Source organism: Parathielavia appendiculata (assembly GCF_033297405.1).
Source record: "Parathielavia appendiculata strain CBS 731.68 unplaced genomic scaffold N657scaffold_6, whole genome shotgun sequence".
In the NCBI taxonomy this organism is placed as follows: Eukaryota; Fungi; Ascomycota; class Sordariomycetes; order Sordariales; family Chaetomiaceae; genus Parathielavia; species Parathielavia appendiculata.
Genome location: NW_026944225.1, coordinates 1,603,312 through 1,616,417, shown reverse-complemented (window position 1 = coordinate 1,616,417; position 13,106 = coordinate 1,603,312). Strand labels below are relative to the sequence as shown.

The window sequence follows — 13,106 nt, the reverse complement described above, 5'->3', positions numbered from 1 at the left end:
CATGACAATCCATGTGCTGACACTTCTATTCCCGGCTGGGTACCCACGGCCTAACGTCGTCGGGATTTCGCGTCCTCGTGGGAGGGACAGAGCGAGAGCGGCCCCGGCTACGACTCTCAGCAATCGCTTTTCGAACCTAGACAGAGTATAATGTTAGGGAGACAAACGTCTATCAGGGGCCGATATACATGTTCACAACGCAATGACAGGATAGCAAGTTCTACCGGCAAGTATGACAACAGCTGCTGCGCCAACATCTCATGGAAGATACTGTCTTCCTTGTTCTGTCGATCGGGATCAAACCTCCCCGGAACATAAAGTCAACGAACCGGGTCCCAATAACGTCATCGGCCACGATCTGGTCATATTTGTCAACAATATCATCTCCCTATAGCTTGCTTCCGTCGACATACAGTATCGCCCTTGACCTTCGCCTCGAGAATGAGAGGGTCCTTGTCCGTGACACTGTGATGGAGCCACCCGAAGGGTGACTCTCGACCGCACCACGAGCACCCTAGACGCTCTCGGTAGACGGCGGCCATTGCCCCGTGCTTGCACCACGACAACGGGCATGGATCCGGACGCCAGCGGGGTTCCACTCGTAGCGGGGGGGCCGTCGCCGCCGCCGTCTCAATGCTGGGAAGCGGTGGAGGCAGCCTGGAACAGCCAAGGGCTTCGGCGATACCTCGCAGACGAGCATTGCCCGAACTTGGTGCTGAGGGTGCTGATGGTGTTGTTGTGCCTGGGGTCGTTGCCATCTTCATCTGGATAGTCATATTGGTAGTGGCTCAGTGATTCCAGATGTGAAAGAAATGGCATCAGAAAGGCGATCTAATACAGACCTACGCTGGAAGGGTTTTGAGAACCGCGACGAAGAGGAGGAGGCCGACCATGCCCCTGAGCAAGGGTAAGTCCTGGCTTTTACATGTGGCATCCGACGCGCCAGTGCAATCCTCCGTGCGCACGAAAGGCTCCTTAAACGGCGGCAATTGCGCACAAACAGACGCAAAGGTGCCTTGACAAGTGGTTCAGGTGCTGTCAGCATACAGCTGCTCCTCGAGCGGTGCCTCAAGCATCAGCATGATTGAGGTCTGCGGTTTGACGTCCAGTCCATGTTGGTTTGACCGATCAGGCAGATGGCTCAGACTCACACAGGCACGGAGTTTTCTTCTTGCATCGCCAAGATGGCCGTCCTTAGCAGCTCGACAAATCTGCTCGTTGCAACATGCTGACGTAGCGTACTGTCTCGAGGAGAAACTGACCGTACATGCAGCTCTGAGTTCACCTCCGAACTAGCTATCAGGTAGACGGTCCGACAGTTTTCTCTCAGGCCATTGAAGCCGGGAACATGTCAGCGTCGACCGATGAATGGAACGAGTAGAAGTACATATCGGAGACAGGTAGGTCGGCACTCCTGAGCTGTCCACGAGGCAAGTAAATTCTGAAATCCTTGTACCAAACTTGTCAAATCCCAGCATCAATAACTGTGACTTGCGGCGGATCATAGAATCGAGTATATTGCCGACCAAGATAACATTGCCTGAAGTTGGCGTTGACAGATGAGTTGTCCAGTTGGGTTGCGACTCAAGCTCCGGTGCGACCGTGCAAAGTACAGCATGTAGCTCGAGGGTAGGTACACTCCAGCCCCGGCTTGTTGTTAGCGCGGCACAGAGACGAGTATGGAGAGAGAGTTTGGAAAAGAAGTAAAAGTCTAGTTAGAAAAATCGGTAAAAAGAAATGGTTTGAGGATGCAATGAAAGAGAGTTAGGAAAGGAAGGTTATCATGAAGAAAGACACGGTAACAAAGAAGAAGGAAAGAACACAAGAGAATGGGCAGTTGAAAAGTGAAAGTCCAATGCCCAGGTTCTGCGCTAACATAACTCCGTACAACAAAAACCAGGAGTTGCTTTTACCTTCCGACCGCACAACCAATCACTCTTGCGGACCATCTGATCACCCAACCCAGTCGACACCATCGACGGCATCGGAACAAATCACACACCGGACAAGCGCATGGGATCGTGGGAGCCAATGGAGGAGTTGGCAACTTGACATCACGATTGGAGCCTATGGCCGAGGTAAACTGCAAAAGACAACAGCAACCCAGTGCCGGGACAGTCCTTGTCCTGCATGACAAGGGTCTCGGTTCTGCTGCAGTGTTTTCTGCTGACTTTGTCTACAGAGGTATGCTGCTCAGCAGCTGAGGAATGCACAAACTGGACCCCCCTGTTTGTTCGCACTGAGACCAACCCCCTTTAGTACTGGCCCTCACCCACCAGCTATACCACCTTGCGGCAAACACCGCCAACTATCCCTTGCTCAGAGCCACAAGTCCCTCAACTACATGCAACAATTGTAGCAAATTGCTGCTCGCCCGATGTATCATGTCCTTCAAAATACCCTATAAGCGACTTCGTAAGCATGCAATTTTGCATGTATGCAAGTTGCTGTCGTTGATGTTATGGCATCGAGTGGGTGTTGGCTGGAAGAGCTTGGTGTGGCTGGTGGATGGGGCTTTATCCTTAAGGGGCTGGTCTCTGTGCGAACAAGACAGCGGGCTCTGTACGGATAGACAAGTCGGAAGTGGGAAACAAGCCGCGGTCCATTCACAGATGCAGCCAATTAGAGCGGCCTTCCATCCAGGTCCCACATGCAACCCATGCGTCTCACTGTGGCCAGTCGCGACGCCCAAGCGACCAGGGCCAGCTGAGCTCGCCCATCCAAAAACCAGCCTCCCCATTCACCTCGTTTTCACTTTGCGACGACAGCTCATCCCCAGCCAACCCGGATCAATCGATCACCTCTCCCCTCCTGCGTCCATTGTAAGTCAGTTTTTATTTGCCCCGTTCCATCGCTCATTCTGGCGCATCGGATCACCACCTCTACACGCCCATCGAGCTCTGAAAGATCGGGAGTCGCGGTAACCCGACCCGGCCGAATCCATTGCCCCGGCAATCAGCTGTTATCGTTGTAAACAAAGCCGTGTCCCAGCGGAGCCAAAGCCTCGAGGTCGCATAGAGCAAGGCAAACAAGCGCCAAACTGCACACGACACTAACGCAGAATTCCAATCAGGCCTCACATAATCTAGATGTCGGTTTGATATACCACACGGAGCCATGTCGTCGCTGAAGATCGAGCGGGACACGGTCACCGAGACCGTTAAGAACGCCGTCACCGACCATGCCGTGAACAAGGGCGGCTTCGTCGGCTCTGCCGCTGCCGCCGTCGCCGAGGCCGCTCATGGGCAGCTGCCCGGCACCAGCGGCAAGCATCCCATCTCGGCCGTCGTCGGCACCGCCCTCACCGGCGGCAGGAAGAACGCCGGCACCAAGGGCTATCTTGCTGTACGTTTGCGCCCGCCCTGATGACGATGACTTCGACTAACACTATTTCCTCTCCCTCTCTAGGCCTATCTGCAGCAACTAGAGGACCACCCCCTGCGCACCAAGATGCTCACGGCCGGCACCCTGGCCGGCAGCCAGGAATTGCTCGCCTCATGGCTGGCCAAGGACCGCAACAAGCACGGCAACTACTTCACATCCCGCGTGCCCAAGATGGCGGCCTACGGCGCCCTCGTCAGCGCTCCCCTGGGCCACTTTTTGATCTGGGTCTTGCAAAAGATCTTTAGCGGGCGCACCAGCCTGCGAGCCAAGATCCTGCAGATCCTCGTCAGCAACCTGATCGTACGTAGCGCCTACAATTATATCCCCTAGTTCCCCCTTCAACCGGACCCGTCAGCCCCTTACTAACTAACAATCCCCTTTACAGATCGCGCCCATCCAAAACACAGTCTACCTCGTCGCCATGGCGCTCATCGCGGGTGCAAAGACGTTCCACCAGGTCAAGGCGACGGTGCGCGTCGGCTTCTGGCGTGTGATGCGCGTGAGCTGGATCACCAGCCCCATCTGCTTAGCCTTCGCGCAAAAGTTCCTACCCGAGAACACCTGGGTGCCCTTCTTCAACCTCGTGTCCTTCATCATCGGCACCTACATCAACACCGTCACCAAGAAGAAGCGCCTCGCCGCCCTGCGCAAGAAGCACTTTGGCGACAGCCGTGACAGCCGCGCGCCCGGCGGCTCCTCTGTTGTTGGCGGGCCCCGTCCGGGTGGCGTCGGTCCGGAAGACTACCCGCCTCTGGGACCCAACCCTCCGTACTAAGTTCGGCAATGCCTAAAGGGGTTTTCGGTTTGGTGTGGGGAGACTTGAGAGGTGGGGAATGAAAATTTGACCACGGTGGCTCCCTGATGCGTCGCGTTCTCTTCTAAGAGGATGGCAGCGCAGACTACAGATATGGGGTCACGCGTGCCAAGTGCTGATGACGGCTTGTGAATGTTTTGACGGGCGCGGCTCCTTTGCGGGAGTTCAGGAGGGCGGGATACCTGTATAATGTTGGTTGTTATGTGATTTAACGTCAGATATGGTTGGAATATTTGGTGATGAGTAGATGAATACAAGAGCTTGGATACCTCGTAAGCACAGGTCCCTAAAATATGGCCTTGATCCTAAATCACATGCTTCTTGGTTTTTCGGGATGACGTTGGACTAGCCAACCCAAGCAGCCATCAGGTTCAGCCTATCCGTAGTCGTCAGCACATACGCCCTGAACGGCGGCCATTGTTCTGTCCATCAACCTGCCACTCCCCTGGCCCCCGCCACTCCCGCGGGCTAGTGAGATGAACATTGTTCGCCCTGTGTGTCCTATCGGGCGTCCTAGGGTCAAATACACCTCCTCCGTACACCAGACAGTAGATGCCAGGTTGAACGGCATCCGACCTTCGTTAAGTGCCGTGTCGCGCAGGAGGTTCCAGGTCACGGAGCTAGGTGTATGTTTCGGCCGGCGTCAGGCAGACCTTGTCCCTGTCCGGGCTGCCCTGTGTATTTGCCTCCCTTGGCCCACGGTCCCGGGCGTGTCTCCCAGCAAGATCAGCCAGTCCGCGTTGAATGACAACCAAGATCCATGCCGAAGTCAATATGAGTTCCGTACGTGCGAGACGCCGTTGGTTTTCAACCCGCCGTCCCCGTCGCGTCATAATTCTCGAGCATGAAGCTGGGGCTCCAGTACTCCCACTCGTCGCTCTGCTTGTCTACCCACAGCATGCCCTCGCCGACCAAGTCCTCGAGCGCCGTCTGCGCCCGCGCGCGCATCCAGCCCAGATTGGCCATCAACATCGACACGCTGACGTAGCCCAGCACCTGCGCGGCCTCGAGCACGGCGCTTTGGTCCGTGTTGAGCTCCTTGGGCACCGACCGGATGTACGGCTTGCTGCCGACCTTGATGATGGAGTAGGCCGACCCAAGGGGTTTGAGCGTGCCCACGGCGCGGAGTATGTCATCTCTGCGAAGCAGAATCAGTAAGATCAGCATAACTAAAATGAATGGAAGGGAGGCTAGGTAATGCTAAGGTAGCACTCACTCGGTAATCTCAGACGCCCCCTCCATGCGTCCCCTCATGATCCGTTCCCGAACCTTCCTCAGCTCAATCAGCCCGCCGTTCTCCCCCCTCGTCTCGCCGCACACCTCGACCACGCGCACGGCGAGCTCAAAGTAAAAGTCATTGACCGACCGGCCCAGCAGCTGCGCCCAGATGGAACCCCCCGCGTTACTACTAGACTGGCTGCTGCTGCTGGAAGCGAGCGGGTCGACGCCGATGGCGGCGCACATACGCGCGAACTGGGCGCGGAAGGTCGGGTTTGACCGAATGTCCTTCGCGTGCGTCTGGGCAAACTGTTGGAGTAACGACCGGAAGACGGCCAGCTGCGTCTCGAGGGCCGCAGCGTTGGAAGAGCGCAGGTTGGACCCGTGGGAAGCGTACTGGGCCGACGTGAGGCGCGAGCGGTCGAAGGCGGCAAGGCCGACCCCTTTGCGGGACATTATAATAGCTTGTTGCTGTTTTGTTCTGTCGGTCGTTGAGAGGGAGGATGGCTGTGAGTGCGGGTGCTTGTCGGATAGGCGGATGCTTGGTGAGAGATGAGATGACATTATCTGGGGATGGTGGGGCAGTGTACATTGATAAGATAAAAAGACGACCATATACTCTTTCTCTCTCATCGTTTCTCAAAGTCCTCTAGATTTCACCAAAATTAAAGTATGACACCTGAGTCATTGTCTCGTCGTTTTAACGAAAGTACGATCTCTTCAAACTATCTCTGTGCAGCTACGCAAGACTCAAGATTCAGGTGGCGAACCTTGTATTGCTGGAGCATGTGGCGCTATACTACATCCAGCCAACACATTGCGCTGTTGCAAATCGACAACAGGTAACCATCCAAAATGCCTTGATAGAGTCAAAAACATGGAACAGAACTAAGTACTCATGGTATGCACCCTTCACCTACTGAGCAGACGCCCAACTCAACACATCCGGCCATCCACTTGTCCACTCAACCCGGTCCCTCCTTGTTCTCCATTACCCAAATCAATGGTACGGCGATGAACTCATCTCTCCTGGCTAAAACAAGTCTATATCGAGACAGTGGCAGAATCACGACCATGGTGGTCTAGGTTGCCTTGGCCGCTATACCTCACTAAACGCTCGCCGCTGGATAGTCAATGAGAGAGATGGCCGCTTGAAGCATGGCTGACCCTGACAACTTCTTCAATTTCCGGCTCAATGATTTGAACGCCATCGAGACTACAGAATCCTGCCTGGAAGCGCATACAACAACCCATTTTGAAGAGAATCATGATCACGAGATAGCGACGAGGAGGAGGATCAAAGCAAGCACATCAAGCGAGGAGGTCGGAGTGTCGCGTAAAGCTTCCTCCTCCAATGCAGTTTTCGTCTTACTTTTCTCCGTTGCTCATTCTTGCCGTCGTCATCAAGGACAGGCACCGCATTTAAAAGTTGTTCACAGAGACGTTGAACTGCCGGCGGTGAGGGAAGGAACGTGTCTCGGAAAGCAACTCTAAGAATGGAAGGCCCAATCTTGTTTCCCGTCCTTTGCCAGTTCTTCCACTTTCCCCAAAATCCAGCCTGTCTGGAACTTCTCCCCGTGTTCTTTTCAGAGTACGGTGGAGTTGTGAACGGGCTCACAACCGGGCTCTGACTCCATGGTGCAGCGCATATGTCCAGTCTCGTCAGATACACCAAGCCGCAGGCCTCGCCTCGTAGATGTAGTTCCTGACCTTGGACCAGACCCTTCCCTTAGAGTGGTTGCTGCGTATGTCAGACTGAGGTCTCCAGCTCGGCGGTTAGCCGGTTTGGGAACAGGTTTTCACGACCTACCACGTCATGCGCTGGGCCAGATGCGACATTGACTGCCTGTGAAACTTCGTCCAAACCCTCGGGGGACGAAGAGATGCTGCATTGTAGAAGCTTTGGTACTAGTGGAACCTTCCCGTTCACTTTGTTAGTATCTCAAGTCTCTTGTAGGCCATCCATGGGCATTTCAGCCGGGTAGGTCCCCGTCCTCTCTGCCACGCATTTTCCCTTCCAGCGGGAGAAATAAAGAGAACCGCTTTTGACTATGTGAGTGGTGTCATGACTGTCGCCTTGTCGTGATCCTGGGTAAAGCCTCGACGGTTGGTTCCTCCACCAAGAAAGTGGATCGTGGGGTGTTCATGGTGGAAACCTGGGGGTCATGGAGGTCCGCTATCGACTGTGTTGACTGGATCATGGTTGGGAGGTGAGGTACCCGTTTACTTATCTTTGACGTTGAAATGGGCGACCGGTCTTGAGTTACTGCTCAAACAAACGCTCAACATTGTTTGGGGTGCGGAAATGGGTCACTTCCATTCCCCTCCTCACCGTAACAGGGCACCCGGATCTGATGCTGCTAGCGTTGGCCATCTCCCGCCCTCGGCCATGGCGGATCTGCCCCTGGCACTGTTAAGTCAATGAGTGGGTTGTATCCGTACGACTATGGAGTACGGAGTACCACAGTACCTGGCGGGCATCACTGAGATGGGAGGACGCCGCTACCAGCGACGTCCTCCCTTCAAGTTCTCTTGCAGACCATCAATGGCACCGGCTGACTCGACGGCATTTCTGACCCACGTCTCAGTTGTCCAGAAGCAATGTTAATTTCCTGAATACTGTACTGCAAATATGGTAGATGCCCGGCTTCCGCACGGAGAAGAGAGGTTTATGTGGCATGAGCATTCAGCGGAGGTAATGGCGGGCGCGTCCCCCTCTTTTTGGTCGGCAGTAAAACGTTCTTCGGGGAGGTTGTGTTATCCAGCAATGTTTCGCCCTCGTCTCCGCCACTCCTCTTCTCCTCTCCTCTCCCCTCCTTTGACCCGCCGGCATCATGAATAGCCCGATGATGGACCTCCAATCCTCTCCCATGAGCACTCGAGGCAGTCCAGGAGCTCCTCTTTGGCTATTTCGGCTCGAACCACTGCAGGGTGGATCTTCAACGCCCCATCTCTGTTACCCGGAATTGCCTCGAGACTAATAGTACAGTAGGCAGTCCGTGCTGCGGGGAGGACCCAGCCCCTCACACAGGGGACATTGATTCAGCCTCCTCACTATTGTGCTGATGAGTTCTGGTGGTGCTTTCGGTGGTGCCAGCGGATCGACCACACCGTGGTCTTGCTGGCAGCCTGAACAGCGGGGCATCTGGACGTTCTCACAACTCAGACAGAGCGCGACAGAGAGAGCGCCATTGTGCGTGCGTTGGGACAGTTGAACAAAGGCAGATCCGGTGAGCTGATGCCATGGGCTGTACAGTGCTTGTATTGGACTAGCAAGTGCTGTATCTAATGGGATTAGAGCAGCGCGGTGTGCCGGCCCAGCAGCCCGGGAATTCGTGAAGCGTATGCGTTCTACGCTAGAAGGGAAAGCTCTTCGGAACCTGTCCTCTGCGACCCATCCCCTCGATGAACCCGATCAGTCGACTCTTCAGCAAATACTCCTTCCCACATACGATGGGACGAGATTCGACTGCGCTAGCTTTGTCTGAAGCAAGCGGGATTCTGTACCAAACCGGATGTCAGAGAAGGAAGGGTTCAAGGCTCTCATCCAGGACGGGACAAGAAGTCCAGTGCTGCGCGCCGTGGTGTCTCATACCACCCGGTCTCAGCCAGTAGACAGGGCTGATCATGACTTCGACCGCCCACGACTGGCCCAACAAGTGATGTCCTTTCAAATGTTCGCAATCTCGGCCGGGTCCGGGACTCTTTCTGTGGATAGGCAGGGGTTCGTGGTGTGGGTGAGCGATCAGATGTCCCAAAATCGTCTAAGCAAGCGAGGGGGAGTGGATCCGATGTGGCCCGTGATGCTTCCCTTCTCTCATCTTGTCGAATCAGGTGTCGTGCCGCAACTCTGCAAGTCGAAAGCCCAAGGATGCCCGTCGGAGCTGGACCTTGCTGATTTTCCCGCCCACATTCTCTTGTCTCCTGGGATCCAATTCTCATGCTCTGTCTGGTTCTGCAAACCGAGACCCCTTGATATCCGTGAAGCGGATCCCGTCGGTTGGGGCTGCCATCCAAGTCCCAAAACGGAGAGCTGCAGTCAGTGCGTTGCAGGGACCAGAGATAGCAGCACGCATGCCGGTCCATACTGTGTAAATTACAGCCTGTCGACCTGCACAGGACGCCCAGATCAAGTGCCGAGAGTGCCAAAAGAAAAAAATTACTACCGTATGGTAGGTAAGGGAGTTCGGAGTATCGTTGTTGTTACAAGATGAGCTGAGAATTTGAGATGGACAATGTGGCTGATGGAGAAAAGAGCTGACCCTCTCCCTGGGGTGAAACAGCAACAAGCGCGAGAAAAGGCAGTTCAAGCTGTCATTCGAGTCGTTGCTGGTGGCAGGAGCGACGTTCTGGTCATCATCACGTGCAATTCCATGACTGCACGGGGCCTCAAATCCGGGAGTTCGTTTCTTGTAATATTGAAATGATACAGAAACGGTGTAATACAGTACGCCCATCGCGGCATTCCCTTTCTGGGCGATCCGGCTTGTCCCTCACAGACGGAGATGTTGACATGCACAACCAAAGACGCGGATCGCCGCCACCTTGCTGCTTTGCGCCTTGTGGTGACTGACCATCTTTTTTTCAGCGGTCAACTCCCCAGGCCTGCCGCGCTCACCGCAACATGCCCTGTCATGTGCAAATTCGCAGCTTGTCCAGAACTCGCCCGGGCCAGATTTGCCGCAATGCCGATTCTCCACCCTATCAGAGCGGCTTATCACGCTGCAGCCACAAAGGGGCACAGTAAGAGTGTGACTTGGCCGAATATCGGCATGGCGCACATCTGCCCCTGCCTAAGCCGTTGTGGTCACCGGGAGTCGGCGACTGGACCCTCCCTCATAGAATCAGGTATGTGATGTGATTTCTGGAATCCATGTGCCTGAGATAGAAGTCGACAACCTGGCTGCCTTCTGGAGCACAACGTCTACTGTGTACCAAGCTCCAACTTGCTGTCACACTCTCTATCAGCACCTAACCACGCGATTCGAGACCGCTAGTGCTGCCCAACACGTGGCAGGCTCGCTGCAACGTTGATCGGTGGTATGCACAGTATAGGGCCTCGAGACCACACAAAACGGCCCAATTTCCAACTCGAGTCCTCGGACGAACGACTTACTGCGTGATGCTGCCGCAAGTTGCCCACTCAACATTGATTGGACGGCCTCCCTCGGATTCGGGTTTCGAGAAGGTCCTTTGGACTCCCTTCCACATCGCCTACGGATACACACGTGTATATCTCGGTTGGCAATCTGTCGACGTTCCTTCTCACGCACTGTGCCCCTCAAAAGACATTGCGCGCTATTTTAGTGTATCCGAGCCTCCGGGTCAGCTTTTCCAGGTTGCATGGAAGTGCAAGCAAAACGTCGAGATGACAACTTGATTGGGGTCTGTATTGTATGGATGCTTCTGACCACATCCCGCTGACCTTGGCAGAACACCTCATCGCGGCAAACCTGCTAGGCTGCAACGGAATCTCCTATCCTTGAGCTGCTTTGAGAATCGGCGTTCTACAAGCGACCATTACGACTGAAGTTGATAAATCAATGTTTGCTTTGGCAAGCTTTCTGCAGTGAGGTCATGCCGAGTTCCTAAGTTAGCGGGATCTGGGAGCGGTAGCTAAACGAAGGCTGATCATCCACCAAGTACGGAATACTCGGTATTAACCTTGATACGGATGGCTTGTGGTTGGAGGCTGCTTTATTAAGCTTACGACGGCGCCAAACAAAGACTGGAGAATGACTGGTCTCGCAAGAAAGCCGTCAGTTCCATCCGGCTCCAGTTCGACCCCAAACTCCCCCAGACTGTCGGATCCAAGCCCCAACCAAGCGCCAATGTCGATTTTAGTCTCGCCGCATTCACGAATACTAAACCTTAATCCAACCGTACCTCTCTCCTCTGTTAATCATCTTGCTGGTTTACAGCGCCGTTCTCTGGCACGCCCGGAGGTCGAAACAAACTGAACCGTAGCTGACGACTGAATCCCTCCGCGTTCTGATCAGTCATTTTCATCGCACTGGCAGTTGAAAAGAATGTGGAGAGTCGGAGTTGCAACGTCCAAATCTGACTGGTCTCCGGCTTTTGCTGGAGGAGGGGGGCACAACCTGTTCCTGTTCGGGAGAAGAAACGCGGCATTGCACCTCTGGGCAATTGAATCGGCTTCATAAGCTGCCTCTTGCACGAATCCCTCTGGAGGCGATTGATTACCTCTACACGGAAACAGGAACATCAAGGGAGCAAAGTAGTAAATAAAGGTGATGCTGACCCGACGCCCACTTCCACAGATTTGCCATCTTGCTCTCACACCATGGCCCTTCAGGCGTCTCTCATCAGGTAGCATCTTTGCGTTTCTGGATATCCCGGTCGGTGCTATGCATCTGAAATGTGGGCTTGCAGGCCAGCCGCACCAGACAGAGATCTTTTTTCTCATTGTCGAGCTGAGAGCAGGTCATCGCACTGTCTCGAGCACCGTATACTACCAGACCCATGACATCTGGGCCGGACAAACAGCTCCCACATCCTTGTCCCACAATCATCCGTCAAATCTAGATAGAGCACCTCGCCGTGTTCTTGCCATACTTCCTCATAGGGTGCCCTCAATGTATTGATATCGTGCGAAGAAGCTTGGTACAAACATACAATTGAATCTTGTACATCAGATGCCTTGCTTGTCTTTCTTTTCAGATGCATTAGCAACAGCGCGCTTCCACAGTACGATCGCTGATCCGGCCAGCTCCAGACAGACGGGACTCCATCAGAACTCCACTGAGTGCACATCCGGCTCAGTTGTGTGAGCCAGTCATTTCGCGTTTCATGGCCCTCGCCACTCCATCAGCTTGCAGCCACTTTTGGACCTTTTCACCTCTTCGATAGCAAGACAAAATCCAGCATCAGACGCAGGCCCTGGCAGCCCTTACAAGTAGTGTACGGATAAAGCGCCTGGTATGATGTGTTAGAGCACCCCTCGATCGCAGATGCTCTTTCGGACATTGGCAGCACCCGGTACGTCGCCGAGAAGTCGTACTGGTAGCTTCTCCCTTTCACTTGTTCCCACACGAGTCAGGCGATATAGTCAATGCAGAGTTTTGAAAACTCGGCGGACTGGCTGAGTGGTGTTGCATGTATACCCTTGCGAGATTCTGCCTTCAATTGTCCTGGAGTGTAAGAGTGATTTCGACTCCACAGTGACCTAGTACCCCAAGAGCAATCAAGATGGCATCCAGGCCGAAGACAGATTCTCCTAACTGATAACAGAAGTAAAAGGGACAAAGGCGCGCAAGTCTTTTCTCCTGTCAATATCAGTGCGCAATGTACATTAGAAGAATAACTTGCATCTTCGTTTCACCAGTGAGTTGGTAGCACTGTTCTTTGAAGTGCTCTCTCGGTGAGGTACCTCTATACTCCTTATGAGGCTTCGAAACCAGAGGGACGGGAACGATCAGCTGTGGGGTCGCCAGAACGCGTTAGGATGGTGCAACTGCGCTAAGGAAGCCAAGGTTGCGCCATTGGAATATCACACAGTGCAGCTACTGCAGCGGTACTTTCCAGGTACTTTCACACACAACCTGGAACCTAAGACATACACTCTGACATTGAAATTCCTGTAAGGAACCGCTCCGTTGATACACTTGGGCCTCGTTCGATACATGTAATTGTAAGCCCAACTGGATTGGTTTGGGACAGATCAACCCGT

The 13,106-nt window shown here is 54.2% G+C and overlaps 4 protein-coding genes across 4 annotated transcripts; 2 read left to right on the top strand and 2 right to left on the bottom strand.

The window, feature by feature from the left end:
• Positions 1–15: 15 nt before the first annotated feature.
• Positions 16–983, bottom strand: N657DRAFT_439481 (uncharacterized protein). The gene is made up of 2 exons (XM_062787373.1): positions 414–983; positions 16–358 (listed from the first exon to the last, which is right to left on the bottom strand). Exons 1-2 carry the CDS (start codon positions 774–776, stop codon positions 221–223), a joined length of 501 nt encoding a protein of 166 aa, XP_062647801.1. The 5' UTR covers positions 777–983; the 3' UTR covers positions 16–220.
• A 1,802-nt stretch (positions 984–2,785) lies between these two features.
• Positions 2,786–4,564, top strand: N657DRAFT_645643 (uncharacterized protein). Its single transcript, XM_062792984.1, has 4 exons — positions 2,786–2,822; positions 3,074–3,345; positions 3,409–3,684; positions 3,770–4,564. Exons 2-4 carry the CDS (start codon positions 3,118–3,120, stop codon positions 4,157–4,159), a joined length of 894 nt encoding a protein of 297 aa, XP_062647800.1. The 5' UTR covers positions 2,786–2,822; positions 3,074–3,117; the 3' UTR covers positions 4,160–4,564.
• Positions 4,565–5,005: 441 nt separating this feature from the next.
• Positions 5,006–5,872, bottom strand: N657DRAFT_672023 (ESCRT-2 complex; the record flags this gene model as incomplete). The annotated part of the gene is made up of 2 exons (XM_062795615.1): positions 5,006–5,336; positions 5,415–5,872. 2 exons carry the CDS (start codon positions 5,870–5,872, stop codon positions 5,006–5,008), a joined length of 789 nt encoding a protein of 262 aa, XP_062647799.1.
• Positions 5,873–8,661: 2,789 nt separating this feature from the next.
• On the top strand, positions 8,662–9,710 carry N657DRAFT_645641 (uncharacterized protein). The gene has a single exon (XM_062792983.1). The coding sequence runs from the start codon at positions 8,932–8,934 to the stop codon at positions 9,628–9,630; it is 699 nt and encodes a 232-aa protein (XP_062647798.1). The 5' UTR covers positions 8,662–8,931; the 3' UTR covers positions 9,631–9,710.
• The last annotated feature ends 3,396 nt before the right edge of the window (positions 9,711–13,106 follow it).

Coding starts and splice junctions, on each gene's coding strand:
- N657DRAFT_439481 (XM_062787373.1), bottom strand. CDS start 776: ATGACTATCCAGATGAAGATGGCAACGACCCCAGGCACAACAACACCA. Junction 359..413: donor CGAAGGTCAAGGGCGATACT/GTATGTCGACGG, acceptor AAATATGACCAG/ATCGTGGCCGATGACGTTAT.
- N657DRAFT_645643 (XM_062792984.1), top strand. CDS start 3,118: ATGTCGTCGCTGAAGATCGAGCGGGACACGGTCACCGAGACCGTTAAG. Junction 3,346..3,408: donor GCACCAAGGGCTATCTTGCT/GTACGTTTGCGC, acceptor CTCCCTCTCTAG/GCCTATCTGCAGCAACTAGA. Junction 3,685..3,769: donor TCCTCGTCAGCAACCTGATC/GTACGTAGCGCC, acceptor TCCCCTTTACAG/ATCGCGCCCATCCAAAACAC.
- N657DRAFT_645641 (XM_062792983.1), top strand. CDS start 8,932: ATGTCAGAGAAGGAAGGGTTCAAGGCTCTCATCCAGGACGGGACAAGA.